Genomic DNA, 22,303 nt, shown 5'->3' on the forward strand with positions numbered 1-22,303 from the left:
ATACAGTAAGTTAAAGCAAACATCCAGAATTCTTATCATGAGGGTTTTGTTATTCATTATTATAGGCCCACACCGGCAAGTTATATATATAAAAATGTATGCGTGATTGTCACTGAGTTATAGTAAAATATAGCAGACCTTTCTTCTATTGAAAAAAAATTAACTCTTTCAGAAGTGGAGTGTGGCTGGCACATCAGGCTGCACAGAGTTAATGACTTCCTTCCTACTCACTCTATCTCTCTGATTATCCCTCTCATATAAACTGAGATTTCTTTCCAAGGGGGAACTACAGGAAATTCCAGAGTAGTGGCCGGGGAGGGCAGTAAAACATACTCCAGCACACACACACACACACACACACACAGACAGACAGATATATGGATGTGGTCAACTGTGGGAAGGGGAGGGATATGCGTGTGTGTGTTTGGTGAGTCTACTCCTGTGCTAACAGCCGTTGCTTGTGGGTATGGATGCCATCATAATTCAGGAACTTTTGGCTGAGAGACTGCTGTCTCCTACTACTCTGACTCAGAGAACGTACCCTATGAAACTAAAGGTAAGAAGCGGGACAGGGGGTATCGGAGGGAGATGTAGGAGACAGGAAGGGGAAACGTAAACAGCCTTCCATTAAAATTCTAATGTTATATAAAAAATTTGATAGAATGTTGTTTTGTGTTATTTTGCTTCCTGCATTTCCTCCTGGCTCTGAAGCACTAAGTTGAGATGACACCTAGTGAGACATTACACTTAATGAGACCTCTTAGAGAGGACAAAGGTTTACATAGTACAGTGACACTATGCAGGGTTAACAAACAACCAAGAGGGGAGGGGTGATCTAGCAATGGAGGCAAAAGCCAGGAAGAAGGGGAAGCGGCAAGAGATACAGACTGTATAGAATGAGAGGGTCTCCAGCTGCTGTGGATTCCTCCTAACAACTTTTATGCTAAATGGTTTGCTTAGGAACTAAAGACCAAGATGATTTGCATGTTCCTCTTCAGTTATATAGAAATGACAAGGGAAAATGGCAGGGGATAAATTGCACTGGATAGCCCGCAGATTGAACATTAAGCCTGTAACGGAGCAGAGTCGTAGCTAACAATGCTTGTAATTTTGCTGGGCACTCTTGCCGGTCAGACTTTACATGGAGCTTTGTCCAAGATATAATCAGGGGACTTGATGTAGTTGGTGGGAACAAATGTGTTTCATGAAAGGGCTGGAAGTGTGGCATAGTGCCCTTCACTTCTGTGATTTGGATCACCACCAGTTTTTTTTTTACTAGGCCATTTTTGTTTAGGTATGCGTGTGTGTTTGACTACCAAATGTGTTTTGGGCTTCCTGTACTATTTTACAACATTTGGCCCCAACGGCTCAAAGTTGCCACTCCGCCACTCTGTAGTTGTACACGCGCACCTCAGGAATACCCTACTTATAACACCCCTTTATATGGCTGGTAATAAAAAGGAATCTTAGATACTCATTATTTAGTGGCAGTATAAAAAAATAAAATAAAGCGGTGGTGTTCTTTCCCAGAGATCACCTAAAGGTAATTGGTAATTTTGCTCACAGAATCATATAACTATATATCAGTATGTTTGGACAGGACTGACTAAATGATACAATTAACAAAAAAATCTTAACTATCTCTGGTGGGGGAGATCAACATATATATAATACAATCCTCGGTGCAGAAAGTGTATCTAATAAAAAGTAACATTGGCTACATGAAGGACAGCCTGTTGAGGAAAATAAGCAAGTATCACAAGATATATCAAGTTATGGAAACCTTGATAAATATCCAAAGTTATAGTTGAAGTGTCCCAGAGTTGTCAAAGCGGGCCTTGGGACCAGGGTTGTCCCACTCATAAGGGCCACATTTATGAAAACCGCTTCACTCTGAGGAAAATACTGGATACCAACTAAACACTATTGCAACCATCTAGTAAACACCCATGCAACCATCAAAAGTCTATTTTATGTCATTTGTAGTAAAGGCTAAATGTGTGGCACGGCTATGGACCTTGCATGCCTCTAGGGATGCCATAGCTTAAAGTGACCAAAATTTGTTTTGTAAAAAAACACCACTTCCAATCAGCCCTATATTAGGCTCTTTGATCGCCCATTATTAATGCAGACGCAGTACAGTCAAGCAGAACAGTCATCTCTATGGTTGCCCATCAATATTAAATAAGTATTACTATTGCAACAATTTACACAGCATTTGATACAGTAAATCTATTGTGAAACAACCTCAGATTGACAGATAATACATCTGGCCTCAAAGACACTGCTTGCAAACCCACGGTCTGCTATGTATGAGCTCATAACTGCTTGAGTGATCTACTTCTCTCGTATGGGTAAGTGGTTACCAGGGGAGCATGAGGTCTGTGCTTCCTCTAACTTGTCATAGGAGATCGAGACCTCAAGTGGTTTTCTGTATACAGAGTTGGTTTTGGGAGAGCCGTTGCTGACAGGTCAGTCAACCCCTGTCTCATATATAAGTTCTGTGGTGCTTGGATTACGTAGTTTTGGAGAAGAAAGGAACCTGTTTGTATCAATCTTGTAATCTTGTAATGAGTGGCTAGACCTCGAACACTAAAAGAGGGGTAGGGTGTCGTGTGATGAGACAGTTAAAAATTGATGGGAAGGGTTGGAAGGAATTTTGTTCCGGAAATTATTTTATTAGAGGGATAGTTTTCGGTGGGATGTATTTTTATAACAGACGTCTGATAAATAAAAGTGGTAAGTTGTAATAACATTTGTACAATTAATTTGCTAATCACTGAAATTCCTGCAAAACAAAGCAGGATTAGCTATATATGCCGGAAGTGATGATTGTTGTGTCTGTATGTAAGGGCACCCAACTAAACATGATAAAATATGAAGAATATTGATGTTAAATGTCATCTCAGCGCATTGTCTTTTTCTAGGTCAGGAAATATGTGATTATGGGTTTATAACAATACACTTTTACTGTACTGTCTTGGTTATATCTGTACTTGGTATCATCCTGTTACTTTCTCCTTGTGTTTCCCTGACAGGATCAAGAGAAGCAATATGTTGGCTTTGCTACATTACCTAATCAAGTTCACCGGAAGTCTGTGAAGAAGGGATTCGACTTTACTCTTATGGTTGCTGGTGAGAGAAATAGTAACAAGTCATTGTAAAAGAGGTTGGGATTGTGTTAATGAATGAGACGAATGTATACATACAGTACCATACAACCACTTAAAGCAGTTGTGAACAAAAATGCAAAGTAAGAATGCTTTCAAAAATAGAAAAGTTTATTTTTATCATTTAACAAAATGCAAAGCAGCGAAAAGAAGAAAAATCTAAATCAAATCAATATTTGGTGTGCCAAAACATCATCAAGTCTTCTTCCTTGCACAAAGTCAGAGATTTTTTAGGCATTTATCATGATTACACAATTATACCAAACAGATGCTAATAATCAACAGCTGTGTGTGAGGAAAAAAACTGGTTGAGGAACAACAAAACTCACTAACAAGGTGAGGTTTCTGAAGACAGTTTACTGTCAAAAGTCATTGTTAACTTGTTGATGCAGTATAATTACGCAAGGCAGTTATACTACATCAACAAGTTATATCCCAGGCAGGAATGTCAAGGCAGATAGGGGTTTCTGGATGTTCTGTGCAAGCTCTTTTAAAGAGACACAAAGAAACAGGCAAAGTTGAAGACCATAGACATGGTGGTCGGCCAAGGAAAGCGCAGAAGATGAAAGACACTTCATGCTTACTTCCCTTTGCCATCGGAAGATGTCCAGCAGTGTCAGCATTGTGATCAGCTGAGCATTGGCAGAAAACAGGGGGACCCTGTTACAATCATCTAGTGTCGGAAAAAGTCCGATGTAGAAACAAGGCCAAGTGACTCAACTATTCACAAAAGCACAGGAACTGGGATGCAGAAAAACGGCAGCAGGTGGACAAATTTTTAAATGTTTGTCTGTAGCGGAAGGCAGTTCGTTCACCGAAGGGCTGGAGAGCGGTACAAGACCGAGTGGTTATCGGCAACAGTGAAGCATGGTGGAGTTTCTTTAGCGTTTCTGTTAATGGAGTTTGGTCAGAATTAATACAAGTACAAGTAGATACTTATCCATCGTTATTACCATCAAGGAGGCATCTGATTGACCCCCAAATGTATTCTGCAGCATGATAACGACCCAAACATACAGCCAAGGTCATTAAGAACTATCTTCAACGTAAAGAAGAACAAGTCCACAGATGAACTGTGGTTCTCCAAGATGCTTGAACAACCTACTTTCTGAGTTCCTTAAAAAACTAGGTGGAAGTATACCTAGAAGAACTGATGCTGTTTTGAAGGCAAAGGGTGGTCACACCAAATATTCATTTGATTTAGATTTGTCTTCTTGTCAACTTTACATTTTGTTAAATGATAAAAATAAACTATAAGCATGTCTATTTTTGAAAGCATTCTCACTTTACAGCATTTTTTTCTCATTTGCCTAAACTTTTTGCACATATACACACACACACACACTTTGAAAAATACTATGATTTTTGTCAATTAATACGATTTATCTTCTATCTCAGGAGAATCTGGCCTAGGAAAATCTACCTTAGTGAACAGTCTGTTTCTAACAGATCTCTACAAAGAGAGGAAGTTACTCAATGCAGAAGGTATATGATTTCCCCTCCTCTTTTATGCATATCAGAATGTGAATCACAAAAGTTAAAGCTGATTTACTAAATGCTATCCTACCACTTATATTTGTTTTTCTCATTTACTAGTTCCTGTCCTGGTATATATTATGTTAAATTATCCACAAATTATCCATAAATCAAGGACTTTACCTGCTTATATGTCTATATATTTAAATTATGCATATATTTAATACATACATATATATTATTATTTATTGTTTTATATAGCGCCATCGTATTCTGCAATGCTGTACAATTGAAAACAGGACATAACAAGTAGTATATAACATAAGCCGTAAGAAGGGCCCCAAGCTAGAGGATATGCATATATAAACATTATCTATGTAAAAGGCTACAGCAATTATTCAGAATAATTTAGTTTTAATACAATATCTTGACATTTTTATGAATGAGTGAGATCATGGGAATATTTTTGTATGCGTTTTCTGTAATAGCGACTGATTTATGAGTTCCTATATTGCATGATATATTTCATGTTATAGAAAAAAAGCCAACCTAGAATGATGTGATAATATGATCTGGCTTTACATGGACAGGACTAGTTGGGACTGGTGAAAAGCGTAATATACCCTTTGGTATTTATATATATTTTTTCAATCAGGTTCCACTATTTTTGTCATTATTTTGACTGTATATATTTGCCTGCACCCGTGTTTGTATCCCATATTTCTATAATATTATTATATTACTGATTGCTTCATGCACTAGTGGCTCTATATGAAAAGGTTTTGGCACGTAATGATATTAGAGGGAATATTCAAAAGGGTCTTTTTAACACAGATATCGAGCTGATGTTGTCGCTTGTCTAATGTTCCATTTGTCCCATCTTAGAAAGAATTAGTCAGACGGTGGAAATCCTGAAACATACAGTAGACATAGAGGAGAAGGGAGTGAAATTGAAGCTGACCATAGTAGACACGCCAGGGTTTGGAGATGCAGTCAATAACACTGAGTGGTAAGCCAAGTTGTGGTGTCCTGTATATATACTTTCTGAGTGGTATTAATGCAATGCAACGAAAACACTGTTCCTTTCACTACAGCTGGAAGCCCATTACTGACTACATAGACCAGCAGTTTGAACAGTATTTCCGCGATGAGAGTGGACTGAACCGGAAAAACATCCAAGATAACAGGGTGCATTGCTGCTTGTACTTCATACCACCTTTTGGACACGGGTGAGAGATACAAATTCAGCCATGCATAATGTGTTATCTCTGCTATGTCTTTCTACTGCGTGAGGCCATTAGTGACTTCTACAGCAGTGCTAGGTCCATGTGTAGGTTTGTCTTGCCCAGCAAAGAGTCTCCCCACTGTACTCAAGATTCCTAGAACAAACTCAAGATTTCTAGTGCCCTATATTCTAAAAATAAACAGTTTTTGCATGTATTCTAACAAACAACATTAAATGCCCCACAAACAAATACACTTATGTATGTAAATGTAACTCAAAACCCAAGACAATACATCAAGGGCTTAATAAACTTCATAAGCCACTTATTGCTATATGTGTATTGTTCCTCCCTGTACTTGCATCTGGTCACATCTGGTCATTTGTTGTCTGTTATAGGCTCCGGCCTGTGGATGTGGCATTTATGAAAGCTCTACATGAGAAGGTGAACATTGTTCCTCTGATTGCCAAGGCTGACTGCCTGATACCAAGTGAAATACGCAAACTGAAGGAGCGGGTGAGTCTTCCAGGATATAACCTTATTTTCTCTGCCAATTTTTTCATGTCACCCTCAGTCGCCTTCCAGCCTGTGCACCATAAACGTATAGTTAATAAAAACACAAGTCAATAGAGATCTCCATATGCTGTTACATTACATTTCCATATACCTCCACTAGCCACTTACCATCTCTATGGCCAGCAGATGCTTGTGGGAGTTGTAGCTTCAAGAAACTGGAGACCAGACTTTGCTTAGTCAGCAACATTAAGTTTTTTTTTTATAGTATTTTTATTACTTCCATTTGATCTGTTTTATTCATCTTTGCATCCCCTGCCACATACTTGCCCCATTTCCTCTTTTATAAGTATATGTTTGTTTCCCCCTCCATGCCCCTTTTGCCCGTCTCTTCAGATCAGAGAAGAGATAGAAAAATTTGGAATTAAGGTGTATCAGTTCCCAGAGTGTGACTCTGATGAAGATGATGACTTCAAGCAACAGGACAGAGAGCTAAAGGTATACACAGTTCCAAGTAATCCATCTGCTCTGCCCTATCAGTCTGTACTGTGTGTGTCCTTTATCCATTGCCGCTAACTACCTCCAACACAGTGGATGTTTTGTTCAATCACTTTTATGTGGCTCCAGGTCTAAACAAGGATTAATCAACCTTTATTGATCCTCAGACATATGACTGTATGTGTCCTTTAAATAATTTACAAAGAGTTTTTTATTCAGTGGCATTTCATCTATTGGTAAATCTTGGCACTTTCATGCAAACTCTTTAAATCACGGGAAAGAGTCTTTTGAGGTCCTGTCTGACTTGCCGTGGATTTTACCCACACTCTCTTTCTGTGCTGCAGGAGAGTGCCCCTTTTGCAGTCATTGGTAGTAACACAGTAGTAGAAGCCAAAGGTCAAAGGGTACGAGGTCGTCTATACCCATGGGGCATTGTGGAAGGTGAGTTTTCAGTGAAACAAAGAATTTTCCTCTTCTTACTTCATTAACAAAATATCTGCATTTCAAATAAATAAGGCAGTTCAGATATTAAAACCATGAAATTGTCTAGAACTCCTAAAACAGTAAAACTACACTAGGTTCTATTATAGCCGCTGAGTGACTTTTAAAATATCTTTCTTTCTCTGTAGAGTGGCATTCTTTAAATAATGCTTCTTTTTAATGGGTATTCGTGTGGCTTTTGGTGTATTTAACTTATTGTCAGTGTGGTTTGTCAAGGTTCTGTCAGCCTTCAGGAGAGGAGGACTAGCGACTTGGCAGTCCGGGGGCTAGCCTGGACCAGTGACCCAGTAAATATAGAGGCTTGAAAAAAAAGGCAATGCACAATACACATTTACCCTATGATGTTGAAGACATTTAAAAAAAAGAACAAGCGTTTTGTAGTGGCCAAAATCTTCAAATAAGAGCAGACCAGCCGATAGCTGCTCCTCTATCCCCCTTGCCAGAGACCCCCTTTAATATGACTCCCCATAAAACTGATAAGTTACCTTCTCAAGGGGTAACCTTGCTAGCACATCCACCTTATTTTAATACAAAACATTCCTTCCTAATTATTCTGCCATTTTTGTTGTCAACTCTGCTCATAGACCAATGAGTTTTGAGTAAGTTGCTGGGAGATAAAGAGTTTAATCCCGGGAAACTTTCCTGCAAGAAAAGGTCCTGCACAATATATATATATATATATATATATATATATATATATATAGTTAAATCTTTGAATTTCCCCCTTTTATCTGTGCATTTTGCAGAGCTAGCTATGTCTTTTTACAAGAAACTTACCACTGCCTACCCTTCATAATTTTGGTTCACACTCTTAGGTAAACATTTTCCTCCTACCAAATTCACTCCAAATCCAGGAGTAATGTGCACCGCTTTTGCTGGTTGTAAGTTGCGCCAGTGGTTGGTGTTGACACTCATTAGTGTTCCCTGTCTGTACGCAGTGGAGAACCAGTCTCATTGTGATTTTGTGAAACTGAGGAACATGCTGATCAGGACACACATGCACGACTTGAAGGATGTCACGTGTGATGTACATTATGAAAACTACAGAGCGCAATGTATCCAGCAGATGACCAGGTTAGTGCCTTAACATTGCTGCACTATTATACTCGCTTTTCTTAAGGTCCCAAGAAATTCAACCTTGTGGAAATATACCTTATCATTCAACAGGTAGGAAAATGTTTGGAATGCTTGCCCAACGCCTGCATCTCGCTTGTTTCTCCATAACCAACTTGACTAATTTATCGCAAGGCTAATTGTCTAGTAATCATATGCACTAATAAACACCAAAACAAACTGATCTTGATAATAACCATATTTACTAATAAACCAACACGCTTACAGCCATGTTCTCTAGTCACCAAGCCTAACAATAATCACTGTTACTAATAATAATTCGTGTGATTTACAAGCATCATCAAATGGAAAAATGTTAATAAAAGATTAAAGAAAACATTATTTCAGCATTAATTAGTAGAAAAGTCATTTTTATACTACAAAGAATAAGTAGGGCCAAAACTCTTTATTAAATGTTCAGATTTCAAGTTCCTTCGGAAGCAGACAGTATCAACAGGAATTTAATCAACAGGAAATCAACAGATGTTAAGAAAAAAATAAATATTCAGTGTTTCAGGGGTAATCTCACCACAAAATAAATAATTTACTTTTTCCAGTGTTAAGGTCCAAGGGTAAATCCCCTTCACAACTTTGCCTCTTCCAAAGTAATGTTACATCGACACAAAGTTACTAATACGCCACCACTAATACTATTAACCCTTCCTATCCTAGATAGTTATTCTTTGTAATTATTCTTTGTAACTGAGTGATGATACTTGTCACTTTTTTGTCTTTTTAAAGGTACGAAGAAATACAGAACACTGCACCAAGGTTAGGGTCATCTCTACGCTAAATACCAATAGTGTGAAAACTCATGCCTATTACATTTGGAACTGGGAAATGATAATAGAATCCCCCATGGCCGCCACATGCACCTCTGGATGTGTAGTCCTCTAATCAGGGCCGGCCTGACAATGGAGCCGAGTGGGGCAACCGCTCCAGGCGGCACTTTTGAAGGGGTGGCACTTTGCCGCCCCAAGCCCTTTTTTATTTTATTTTTAAAGCGAAAGAGAGAGAAAGGGGCGCCGAGTGGTTTTCGCTTACCAAGCTGTCAGTACCCGCTCGGTGCCCCTCTCTCTCTCCTCTGCGGCGAGTCTTCCTGTTCGGTCTCGGTGCCGGCTTGTAATGCTGAGTGCCGGAAGATTTCCTCATTTCCGGCACTCGGCATTACAATCCGGCACTGAGACCGAACAGGGAGACTCGCCGCAGGACTGCTGAAAGGTAAGTACAAGGGGGGGGGATAGGAAGGGTAGATAATGGGGGGGAGGGCGGCATTTTGCCTTGGGCCGGCCCTGCCTCTAATATAATATTTACTCTTATCCCTCACACAATCTTTAATCTTTCTAAATGTAAAAGTGTCACACCGTCATATACTAAGTAATAGCTTCCCAATTATTTAATTTATAATTCTATTCTTGAGTAAAGGAAATCCACGACTGTTTGCCTCATAACAAAGATTTTATACACTCTTTCTTTTTTAAGATTTTTTAAAGCCAATCAATAAATGAAGGTATACAAATAACCTATAAAATCATCTAATCTGATTTCCATTTTTTGCTAGTCCAGGGTTACAATTTTTTTTAGAGCTAGAGAAGTAACACTTGTCAAAACAATTGCCCTCCAATCAAAAAGCCAAATAAATCTACCAATATAACAAATCTACTAGTATCACAAATGATTGTACAAGATGTGAGTCTCCAGAGGTCTAGCTTTTGTGTTGTGTATGGTTATTTCTTATCCTGGTCCTGGAGATAAGCAACTGTGCTGATATTTTCATCTAGGAATTCTTCTAAAAGCTCGTCTGGGGGTTACATGAGAATTGAATATTTCAACTCCCTAATGTCACTAGGTATTATCAAGGTCAATAGGCTTAGGTGTGCGAACACTCGGCCGAAAGGTGCAGAAAGGGTAAAGGAGTGCAGAAGGGAATGAATGTGTGAGCATCAGTGTCTATGGATAAGTGTATGTGAGCACGGATATCTATGTATACGTTTATGGGCCAGATGCATTTCCCTGATAAGACAATAGCCATACGCACAGAATATTATTGATACGCTTCAGCTTCTTCCCAAAACGTAAATATAATTTGTATTGTAAATAAATAATGCTAAGATCTTGGTCTGTCTCATTTACAGCAAACTAACTCAGGATAACAGGATAGAGAGCCCAATCCCAATTCTGCCATTGCCAACACCTGACGCCGAGACAGAGAAACTGATAAAAATGAAGGATGAAGAGGTGAGTGTTATTTGGTTCCCAAACTCAACACTCGACAAGCCGCATCTGTTTTTTCTCTTTTTCTTTATGTCAGCAGTAGACATATTTCTAGCAGATAATAACAGATTTTTACCCCTGGACTATAATTGACGTGCCATATCACGAAAAAAGGACAGTTAATGACATTTGATGTGCCTGGCGTGTCATGACTGTATACAGGTGAAGAAAGTGATCTACTGGTGGTAGAATTAGTACATGGAAACAGTTAAAATACTAGCATTTGAAATACCCTGGGGTCTCCCGTTTTCAAAAATATATGGTTTGATGGGATACCTTGGATTGGACAGATTCAAAGATGTTCCAAATAGCAAAAAATGGTTTTGAAATAGTTATATTTAGCTATATTTAGCAGTTTTTTTCATGAGATTTTATAGATGAGTAAAAGATTGAAAGTATAAATCAGAAAAGTAATTTTTTCGCAATTTTTCACCATATTTTATTGTAGATGATATGATACAATCAAAATAATGATATCTAAAGATGTATATAGTATATAGTCATTCTCTCTTTATGTTATATGTTAATGTTGCACTAAAAAGTCTTTAGAATTGAGCGAGCCTTCTATTGGGGGAGCACACAGAGGTGGATGCGCTGTGTCATCTCATAAAGGTTTTTGAATATTTACATTTTCTTTCAGAAAACAAATGCATATTAAAGTACTTACAAAGTACTTTGCCGGGGCCAATGGAGCATCTATTTAATGATGTTGTTACTGTTCTATTTTGTTAGCATAATAAGTGTTTCTTTTTTCCTCCTTATCTTATCTCTTAAGTATTTATTTCTTCTTTCCACAGCTGAGGCGGATGCAGGAAATGTTGCAGAAAATGCAGCAACAGATACAAGAGCAGTGAGCATCATATCACAACGGCACTTACCCTTCACGGTTCCCACGCCCCAAAATCCGTCACCACTAGGACCAGTACTGAGATGGACGTGATATCTTTGGACTCATCTCTGTATATTATTTATTGTTCTAAGCACCCGTCCAATATGAACTCCTCCCTATGTATACCGACCTCTCCCATTCCTCTTCTAACATCTCACTATAATGGAGCCAAGCACTTCACAATAAGGCTTACCCCCCCCCAACACAATACGGTTTTCATCTTAAAAGGACCTGTAGAAACATAATATGAATAAGTAAGAAGAATTTTGGGAAACAAGCAGGACAACTCCACGACGTGATGAAAATAAGAGCATATTCTGTTCCGAACCACAAACTCTTAAATATTGATTTTTAACAAAAAATATCATCTTTTCTTTCACCAAGGTCTGTCCTTAAAGTAGAAGGAGTTTTATGTACAGGGTGAGAGCTGAAATATTTGTTTTGTTCCTGCGCGCTTTACCTTGCTATAAGAAAAGCTTGTGCTATTTTGTATTTGTACATTGTTGAAGTTTGTTGGACTCAGGATTTTTTTTTTTTTTGGTTTTTCGATGTTTACTCACAGTAAGTGTTACTCTACGAGTAACCCACTAATTATTACTGTACACAAGGAAGGAGGCGGTGCCTCAAGGGGGCAGACAGGGACAGGTCAGTGCGAAGGGTCCCATAGTGGTGGCATTAGCTCAGAGATTATTCAGCCATATACAGAGCACAACTGGGGAGACATACGAAAAGCAACTTTTTAGAAACGGCCTCGAAGGATTAAAAGGTGCAATTAAAAAAATATGTACCGCTAATAAATTAGATCACCTAACAGAGCTGAAACCACCCCTATCCCTATTATTAATACAACAATATAACAATATTTGTGTTCCTTTTAAACTTGCTTCTGTTAAAGTAACAAAGTAGGGGCAGGTGGGGACGGACAACGCCTGCCATCCTCTACAACCTCTGTTGTCTGTCCCAGAGTCATGGAGTTTGGCAGCATTCGGTAGTGACCTCTGTATTTAAAATTGGTAAAAACAAATAGCAGTTATGCCACTCGGTCAGCGTATTCACCATTCTACTTATTCCATAGTGGGAATCGCTGTTTTGTGGAAGTGGACGGGGACCCCACTGTTACCTAAGGGACCAAAATATCATCAGGTTGGGGCCTGACTGTGTAAAGTTAGATTAAACCCAGACTGGAAGCAGCCATGTATGATGCAAGGTTAATTGCTAATTTTGGTGCATATCGCAGAAAAATACACTGTTAATTACCCTGGCAGCAACACAGATAAAAAAAAAAAATTATGCCCACCAGGTAGAACAGAACAAAATATAATTTCTCATTTTGTTACTCTCAGCACTAAGAGGACTGTGCAATGTGTCCTCCACCCTACTGGTATGTATAGGGTTAACCAATTAATAATATTTAAAGCTTATAGCTTGATGTTACATTGTTATCCATATGTTCTATGGCTATGTCAGGTACATTCGGCAGACTGTGTACACATACACGACATGATTACATGAGCCAGTCTGAGTATACGACATCTTTACATGTTAGGTTTTCACTTCTGCAATGCTCTGTGTAGACTGAACCTATATCTCCCTGCCCTGCTGTGTATCACACACACACACACACACACACACACACACACACACTGTTCTGTATATAATGTTTCTACTCTTATTTAGGCTTAGTAACCACTGTAACATTATTTAATGGTGTGAACCATCTTCTACCTGGTGAGGAAATTCTTAAAATAAAGTTTGTGCTCTTGGTTCTTCTGAATTCAAGAATCTGGGTTTAGTATCCAAATAGCCATGCATTGGTACTCCATGATTGAAGGTGGCCCTGCAGTGTATTGGTGGTCCTGAATAGTATCAGTTTGAAAAAAATAAATGGGTTAATCTGCCAATGAATCCTGTGCCTATGTGACCTTACAGTTAAGGTGTAACCCTCAGTCTAACAGTAACCCACCTCCTACAGTGCATATCCTCTCTGTGAATATCTCTTATATTGATTGTTGCTGTAATTAATGTTTACAACCTGAGACTCCTAATAAACCTTTAAAATGACCCGCATTGGTATGTTTTTGCGCAATACCCTACTTATAGCATAGATTCAGAGATTAATTAACAGTGAAGCAGGTACCAAGGCGAATCTATAACAGATATTCACTTTTTAGGTGACATAGTTTTGGTTATTATGGATATAATGGTCACAAACACTGCTCTGTTTATAATGCCAAATATTTACGATGTTTGTCTATTATATAGATGCTAATAGCAATAAAATACAGTAAATACAGATACTCATATAAAATATAATGTAGATTTAGTTCTGGTGCTGCATAAAACAGGCACGCAGGCCATCCTGGAACTCATAAATAGAACTTGTACTGGAAGGGACTAGCCATTCAGTTATAGGGTCCCTAATTAAGGCCCCACCGAAAAAAGTGAAGCTTATATAATTTTTTGGAATAATCACACTTTTCTCTAAGATTCTTTTTTGGGTATCAGTACAGATTATAATGCAGCCAAAAATTAATTTTAGAGACCACACACTTAACATGCAACATCCAGTCCCTCCCCAACTGAAAATTACAAAATTGAATTCAAAGAAATCCCTTAAATTAGAATAGAAGTTATCTAGCCATCATATAAGTGCTGTATAATGTGCTTTTTACTTTAATCACCCCAGTAGCTGTATGTGGAATTGCAACTAAAGAAATGTTTTAAATCACAACAGCCCCAACTTGCCAAAGTCCTCTGTATCTATATTGCTTATTTTGAGTACTGAGGAATTTCCTGGACTGGCAAGGAACATAAGGGGGGGGGTCATGTATAAGAGCATTTCAAATATAAAGAGGTAACAGTGAAATAATTTTAATTGACCAATATGTTTCCTAATTCTAGCCACATTACCGAGGCTTTTAAGGTTTCTGAACACTGTCATACGCCCATACCTGTGAAAACATTCTTGGGTGGAGGCATACCTACCAAGTTGCTGTAATGCAGCAATAGCATGGTGGATATACTTAAGCAAACATATGGAGTGTTACTATTTTCTTCTGCATTGATTTATAAGTAGTGGTGGATCAGCAACACAGGCAGTATACTCAGCACCCGGGATAGAAGTTATTTCGACATTGGTGAGTACTCCGATTTTGGTATAGATATAGCAATAAAATATCATGTAGTCCCGAAGAGATTGCAGTGCTATTTAGTGGGCACTAGGTGTCACCACAAACACAAGACTTATGCTAGGAAAGCAGATGTCTACTCTTATTGATTATTCCTTTATGTTTTTTCACTGCATGATGTTGCTGAACACTATGATATGACATCATATCCTAGAACCAATCCTCAGGAAGCACACAAACCGCAATGGAGGAATAATTAGTGTAGAGCTCTGTGCCAGTGGCTACACAGACCTCCAGTGCACTATACTACCAGTGGGTACAGCCGCGCTGGAGGGCTCAAAAAGGTAGAATTGTAATGAGCCACATTGTTTACTTATTCTACAGTGCTGTACAATGGGTTACCAGGTAATAACAAATACTACATCACATAACAATACTTACAGAAACAGAAAAGATGAGGAGGGCCCTGCCTAAATGAGCTTACAATGTAGATGAGCTATTGGGTATATTACGCAAGAGATGAATGCAATAGTGCAAATGTTTGAGGTAGACCAGCTACACAACTGTAGCTCAGTGTAAACACTTTTAAATATATAATATTACTAGACATTTGTAAAGCAGAAGAGCATATGGTGGGAGACATGGCAGGAGCGCAGCTAGGAAAGGCGAGGAGGTGTTAGGTGGGAGATGGGGAGTAAATCTGTTGGTTCATAGGCTTCACTGAATGTCTTTAGATATTTTTTAAGGACTGGCAACTAGTGAATAGTCTGATAAGAGGGGTTAGAGCATTTAAGAAGCCTTGCATAACAGCATAAGATGTGGGAATTAAAGCAGGGGATTCAAAGATCAACAGACAAGAGGTGAGATCAGGTAAGCAGGTAGAGATCAATGAGATGTAGGTAGTTCAAACTCATGTGAAGAGCTTTATAAGTGAAATTCTGGATTTTAAATGGAGTGTTGAAGTCTATAGGTAGCTGAGGATACACTGAGAGTGGGGAGAGGTGTTAGCATAGAAGTAGGTGTCATTCCAATACAGACACCGCTCTGTGTATTATGCAGATACAGGCACTGACTGTGTATAATACAGACACACGAAATGCACTTTAAACAGTATTACACAGCATCGCTCATCTTTCTGGAAGAAAAACACCCCTCTACCTATAATACAATGTACACAGGGCCCTGGTCTGTGAGAAATATAAATTCTTTATCCTATTCTACCTCCGATACCCACTCACACATCGAGTTGTATTTTCTGGCTGCTGTGTGATTCCACAGAGGATGTGGTCAGTTGATGTGGCGGCTCTATCAACATCAGTTGAATCCAGCACTTGTTTTGGCTTCCTACCACACACCACAACAGTCTGTCACATGTGATAGACAAGGAGTATACATTATATAGTAAATGGCCAACTTGCGTCTTTTATTAAAATATCCATATTTACTCGCACTGAAGTGGAAGACTTAGGTATAATATTTGTCAACATGGTAACAATTAATTTGAATGCCTGAGCTATAGAGTGACATATACTTATATTGGGTCACAGTTACTAGTGATTATGCTGTGCTGCTTGGGAGTGGGAGTGACCTGTGCCGGAAGCTGCATCCTACATGGGGCTCCTTTAAATGTGCTGTCGTCTTATCTATTTTGGACACCCTGCTGTTGTCATTAAGCTTAGGTTTGGCAGTGTCATCACCAACGCAGTGAGTCTCTCTGGCTACAGGGAAATCTGCATTGAACGTGGTAAGCATCTTCGACATTTTATTTTACATATTTGGGGGGCACCTTCATTAACCAACTTGAACTTGGGATGTCAGGAGGCAGTAGATTGGGAGCAGTCAACAAGTAGATTTACAGTTGCTTTAAAAATTTCAACTCACATGTTGCCCTGACAGCTATAGACTCACTCATTTGGAGACCTAACCTCTGGCTGTAGAGTGATCCTTTTTAGTATATTATAAATTAGAAATGCCAAAATGCTCAAAGGTTTTGAACAATGTGGATCCAATAGAAAGCCAAAGAGAATATTTGGTCTCTAGATCTGTCCATTTAGGGTCTTGAACAGGCCAATGATTTCAGTAATTTCCATCCGTCACTCTCTATTTCTGACAGATCTACCTGGGCCAATAAAGAATCAGCCTTGTCTTCTGCATAAATGAGAGAACAAATGATTATTATGTTACATACATCAGGAAGCAGAATAATCTTTGATTAACAAGTATTTCAAAAAGCTTTGAATACTAGACTAGGCTCTCCTAATAATATCAGCATAAAATGTCCTGGTTTCAGTTTTTTCATCCATAGCTGTTATTTTGACTATTAAACCTCCAAAGTTTAGAGTATATCTTATTGTTTTAGGGTACAGTTCTTTAAAGATATGTTTGTTGTACTCCATGTCTATAGATTAAACCCTATCTTTTATCCTATTATCTATATATTAACAAACAAAATCTGTATTGTTAATTATTGTCAAATTAATTTGTTTTAATGATATAAAAGGAAGTTCTAGGATATGAAAACCTCATATCTGCACTTTGGGAATGTTGACATTGTTTTTGTTAAAAATTCACAACAATCCAAAATATATATATACACCCCAAAACATGCTCTACATGTTAAAGATCAGGGATATGACCGAGAATGACTTACAGAAAGAGTGAATTCAATTAATGAGGTTAATATATAAAAAGTTACTGTGGGAATAAAATCAGTATTTGTAATGATTTTAGATTAAAAGAAACTTGAAGAAATACTGTTATAAAGTGCTTTGTTCCAAAGATTTCATAAGGCCAAAAGTATGTGCAAATGCTCTTCAGGACCTAATTAAAAACAATCTCAATGTATTCTTCCTGGAAAAATATAATGTATCCTGTTACACCCTGGGCAAAATCCTTATGTAACACAGAAATGGTGATAAAAAACCCACAAAAGCTAAAGCAAACTAAACTAATTGCAGACCCTGTCTACTAGAATAACGATAAAAACATACCCAAACCCAATATTTCCATATGTTTTTGAATATCTATTAATGGAAAGCTTATATACAACCAGTAATAAATCCTTAATTATATTTGAATTAAGAAACAATTTTGAAGTATATACTTCATGTGTGTGCATTCTGTTTACAGGCCTCCCACAACTCCCCCACGCACTCTCACACCAGCGTTCACTCTTCCACCGCCTTTCCCATTACAATACCTCCTCCTTCATCACAGACTATTTTCTCAATCTCTCCCTCTATCTCAATCCTCTTTTAGTTTTATGATTGCTCCCTCTAAATTAGTTTGGTACATATGTCATGTTTGGGTCCAAGGCACCTGCCCCTTTTGCTCTCTCTTACAGACGTCCCCACAGCCCCGGATGGTTGGTATCCTCGTTTTGTCTTTTCAACTAAGATCCTCAGTTACCCTCAGTTGCCTTTTCCTTTTCTAACAGAAAATTAGCTGGTCTGTTTTTCATGAAGAAAAAACCCAGTCCTAAACCCATGGGATGCCATTTGGCAGGGACTTCTTGGTAAAGACAAGCCTTATTGTTTGCAACTACAAGTCAAGATGAGTAAACACTTCATTTGAAATTAGATAAGAACCAACTGACTAGTGTTCTCTCCTAATTCCCTATCTAAAAAATTCAGGGCTGTTTAATCTCATTTCCTACGACTGCTCTTTTTATAGTCTATTTGACCACTAACAGCATGCTTTGCCTCAGCCTACTACTGCATAGCATAATTCACATTGGCTTGCATTGCATAAAGCCACAGACCAGACTTTTACAACCACCTTTTTTAGAAAAATACAATAGAACCTGGATAATGACCTGTAAAACAATCATTCACCTCTGTTACAATTTCATTTTTTTTTTGGTTTACAAAAACACAAAAGGTACATTTACAAAAAATGTAAAAAAGCCTCACCAATATAACAAAGCTTGAGAAAAAAATAATATATGCAATAGTTTTCCTAGATTTAGAAACAGAAAAACACTGAATATAGCATTTAAGTTTGGAATAAAAAACTTTGACCCTTTGATTTCTTTCTAGAAGTTGTACCATGGCTATTGAATGCAGCTTAAATAATACAAAAATGATTGTTGAACCAGTATGAGAGGTTATTTAAAGTATATTATTCTCCATAAAAAATAACATTGATAAATTGCCTTTACAGATATGAAGATGAGGAATTGGACCTGGCTAATGCCCATGCTGCTCCTCCTGCCCACTGTGGCTCCCTATTGCCCCTCTTTGTGTAGCTGTGGCTCTGGCATTGTGGATTGCTCTGGTAGAGGCCTCAGCAACAAGGTTCTGCCAGCATCCTTCCCTACGTCCACTCGAGTGATCCGTCTTAACCAGAACAATTTAGACTCCATACCCAATGGTCTTCTTGACCGTCTTCCTGAGTTGCGAGAAGTATACCTACAACAAAACCCATGGCACTGTGACTGTAACATTTTATACCTCCGCAGCTGGCTTCAAGGGCAGCAGAATAAGGCCATGTATCGTGATGTCATCTGCACATCCCCAGAGCCGCTGAAGGGTAGAGTCATCATGTTCTTGACAGAGGATGAACTTATGACCACCTGTCAATATTGGTACTGTAATTTGGCACTGATTAGCCAGCTTTGCCTATTCATCTTTATTGCTGTACAGGGTATCCTGCTAATTTTTGTTATTCTCTCCCTCCGTCGATTCCAGAGGATTGCTAGGGAGGCTCGGCGCACAGCCAAAGAACTGCAGCAGAACTCAGAATCATATGCATATGACAACATTCCTTTGTATAACTATGACAGAACATGAGACTGCACACAAAAATACAACTCACCAAGCAATAGTTTTTAAAATATATGGAAAATACCTAACTTATTCAATAAAATCTTTCCTATTGACAATACTCTTCTATGCTTCCTGTGTAATAAATGTATCTGTATTCAACTACCCACATGATTTGGTTCTATATGGGCCCTAAGATACAAATATCAATTCAAGAACCTTAGTAATGAAAAAGATAAATTTAGCAGTGGCAAGTTATGTTGATCATAAACAAATCTGAACATCAAAAATTGTATCTCATTATTTAGCTACATTTGAGACTGTGCTGGTATAGGCACTCCTTTGTTCTTTAGGTTAGATCACAGTTTCCTAAATATACTCTACCCAATGTTCTTGTACATCATATGATCAGGTTTTGAATTTAAATCAGCTCAGAATATTTTTGGCATTGAGGAAGATGGCTTAATTTCCATGGCTGCCACAGAATATGTGGCTCTTCCACCAGAAAGATTCAATAGATTGCATTGGAGACCCCATCTCCACAAACATGTAGACATTATGGAGACAGTTCAGAGAAGTGCTACTAAAATGATGAAAGCCTAAGGGAATATGTATTGCTTGGAGGATGGAAAAGGGCGAGTGGATGTGCTTTTCCCCATAAATGGATTTAGCAAAGAAATGTTAGAAATGGCAAAGGATAAGATAACTTAAAAGAGGTCATTCACAAAAAGCTCTCTTTAAGAAGAGATATGGCCTGAATTACTGGGAAGATTATAGCACTATTGCCACATCACAAGGTTTCTCTGTTATATGGAGACACATTCGTTGATGTGGTTGTTAAACACAAAAAGTGGCCTAATCTTTTGGTGTTCGGAGTGAAGGAGTGGAAGACTGTCTTGCATTCTACAATTTAATTGCGGTATTATTGCAATATTTTTCCCAAACCATTTAATGGCACAGTCCTTACAGATGCATCCCCGGAAGGCTGGGTAGCATTTACTACAGAGAAAGCAATAAAGGGAAATTAGTTTCAAAAGCTCACAGCAGCTACGCTGGCTGTCCAGAGCCTGGTCTCTCCAAAGCTACCGGAGAACTAAGTCTTTGTTTAGATGGACAACATAACAGCTGTAGTTTATAGAAATCACTCAGGATATAGGCTCTAGAGCTTTAGACTTGGGCCTTAAGCAACAATATTGTTGTAATGGCAGGTTATACTTTCCAAAGCACTTGACACTGGCAAAAGTCAAAAACATCTAGTTTTTACGAAATGCATTGACAGGGCACAGCCCATCTAAGTACTGCTTGTCCAATTTCTTATTCCCTATGTCTCCCCTACATCTGCTCTGACATTGCCAGACTGTATTCTTGCACTCATATTTCATGCTAGCCATAAGCCTTTCTTAAAAGCTAAAATGTAGATGAACAATTAACAATAATATGATAACATTTGGAACTTATAAACAGTAAATGTTACCTACCAATGACTGCAGGGTACCAGTTTACCAGCAGAGGTCGCCAAAACAGACGCTACTAATAATACATATCTAATCTCCTCTTACAAACGTGTCTGTTATTGTGGATGCTTGTATAGTAAACATATTTATATAATATGTAACATACATAATATACATGTTTACATAATGCTGGCCTTACATTCAATATTACTAACAAATCACACCAGGCGTTGGACTCAGTGGCAACACTTTAGGTGGAACATTGAGACTTGCAAATCAATTAAAAAAATCTATAAATACTACAAGAACCAAGCGAAACACATTATTACAAGTTTAAACTCTGCTACAGATACTGCAAGCAAAGGGGACCTCAGTATAAGATCCTTGAAGTTTATGTTATAACCTTACATAGTAAAATAATGAGATAATGTTGAAGAATTCAATGGGCTCCCGCTTTAGGGGCTCCTAGAAGATCAGGCCCTCCCTTGACTGGTCTGGGAAGGAAGGGATGGCTGCAGCCCTAGAAGAAGATTGGGGACCTGGTGGGATCACCCATAGGCTTCTCTTTACTAGAACAAATAAATGAAATATAACTAAATATTCCTCAAAGCTGAAATCCTCCAACCCCCTTATTAATGTTTTCCTTACATTTCTCTGTTTAATGCATGCTGGTATTTATGCCTTATAAGGTTGATATTGCATATGTTTTCAAGGTTTAGAGTCAAATAATACCTTTGATTGTGGGTGTGAATACCCACTTCTAGGTGACTAATATCAACATTGAAAACCAAGGGGCCTAGAACAGCTACCCTTCTTTCAATAGTAACATCATCAGAAATACAAACAGCCTGGTGCTACTGCCTGCCCTCAGCTAGAAATCTATCCGTTCTGAGGTTGTGGCAGATTAAACGCAGAACCTGAGATCAGAAGCAGTCTTACCACTAGCATAGCAGGTGCAAGACACCATCTAAAGTTCTGTAGGATGTAGGACGTAAAATGTGTATGCATGCACCATGCTCCAGCATATAAGAGTGTGTGTAAATGTTGTTTGCATACAATATGTTTATGTGTATCGGAGTATGTGTGAGTGTTTGCATACAATATGTTTGTGTGTATCAGTGGGGGTAAGTGTTTGCATATGATATATATCTGTGTGTACATTTGATACGGGCCGGACTGTCCCTGTCACCTTAGCACACTCCCTTCCAATAGTTATCCTGCCTGTCCTGTCATTTAGGGCACTCCACAGCTGACGTGCCTGCAGGATGCTCCTGTCCCATCTGACAGTTGCTTTGTCCTCT

The 22,303-nt window shown here is 38.4% G+C and overlaps 2 protein-coding genes across 3 annotated transcripts; both read left to right on the forward strand.

Annotated features, from left to right (window-relative positions):
* Positions 1-457: 457 nt before the first annotated feature.
* Positions 458-11,622, forward strand: LOC149290355 (septin-5-like). Of its 2 annotated transcripts, none has more exons than XM_089489560.1 (11): positions 458-556; positions 3,039-3,135; positions 4,569-4,655; positions 5,532-5,655; positions 5,741-5,875; positions 6,268-6,385; positions 6,779-6,880; positions 7,225-7,321; positions 8,320-8,455; positions 10,630-10,732; positions 11,566-11,622. In XM_089489560.1, the coding sequence occupies exons 1-11, from the start codon at positions 467-469 to the stop codon at positions 11,620-11,622; spliced, it is 1,146 nt and encodes a 381-aa protein (XP_089345686.1). In that variant the 5' UTR covers positions 458-466. The 2 variants fall into 2 exon arrangements, with proteins under 2 accessions (XP_089345686.1, XP_089345685.1); XM_089489559.1 differs by having other exon boundaries at positions 467-555; positions 3,005-3,135.
* Positions 11,623-18,948: 7,326 nt separating this feature from the next.
* Positions 18,949-19,575, forward strand: LOC149290356 (platelet glycoprotein Ib beta chain-like). The gene has a single exon (XM_089489505.1). It carries the CDS (start codon positions 18,949-18,951, stop codon positions 19,573-19,575), a length of 627 nt encoding a protein of 208 aa, XP_089345631.1.
* The last annotated feature ends 2,728 nt before the right edge of the window (positions 19,576-22,303 follow it).

The sequence above is a fragment of the Sceloporus occidentalis genome, unplaced genomic scaffold (assembly GCF_023333645.1).
Source record: "Sceloporus occidentalis isolate IW3139 unplaced genomic scaffold, rSceOcc1.0.p SCAF_40, whole genome shotgun sequence".
In the NCBI taxonomy this organism is placed as follows: domain Eukaryota; kingdom Metazoa; phylum Chordata; class Lepidosauria; order Squamata; family Phrynosomatidae; genus Sceloporus; species Sceloporus occidentalis.

Excerpts from the sequence above, each read along its gene's own strand:
- LOC149290356 (XM_089489505.1), top strand. The coding sequence starts at position 18,949 with ATGAAGATGAGGAATTGGACCTGGCTAATGCCCATGCTGCTCCTCCTG.
- LOC149290355 (XM_089489560.1), top strand. The coding sequence starts at position 467 with ATGGATGCCATCATAATTCAGGAACTTTTGGCTGAGAGACTGCTGTCT. Across the intron at positions 557-3,038 it reads CGTACCCTATGAAACTAAAG|GATCAAGAGAAGCAATATGT; the intron begins GTAAGAAGCGGG and ends TTTCCCTGACAG. Across the intron at positions 4,656-5,531 it reads GAAGTTACTCAATGCAGAAG|AAAGAATTAGTCAGACGGTG; the intron begins GTATATGATTTC and ends GTCCCATCTTAG.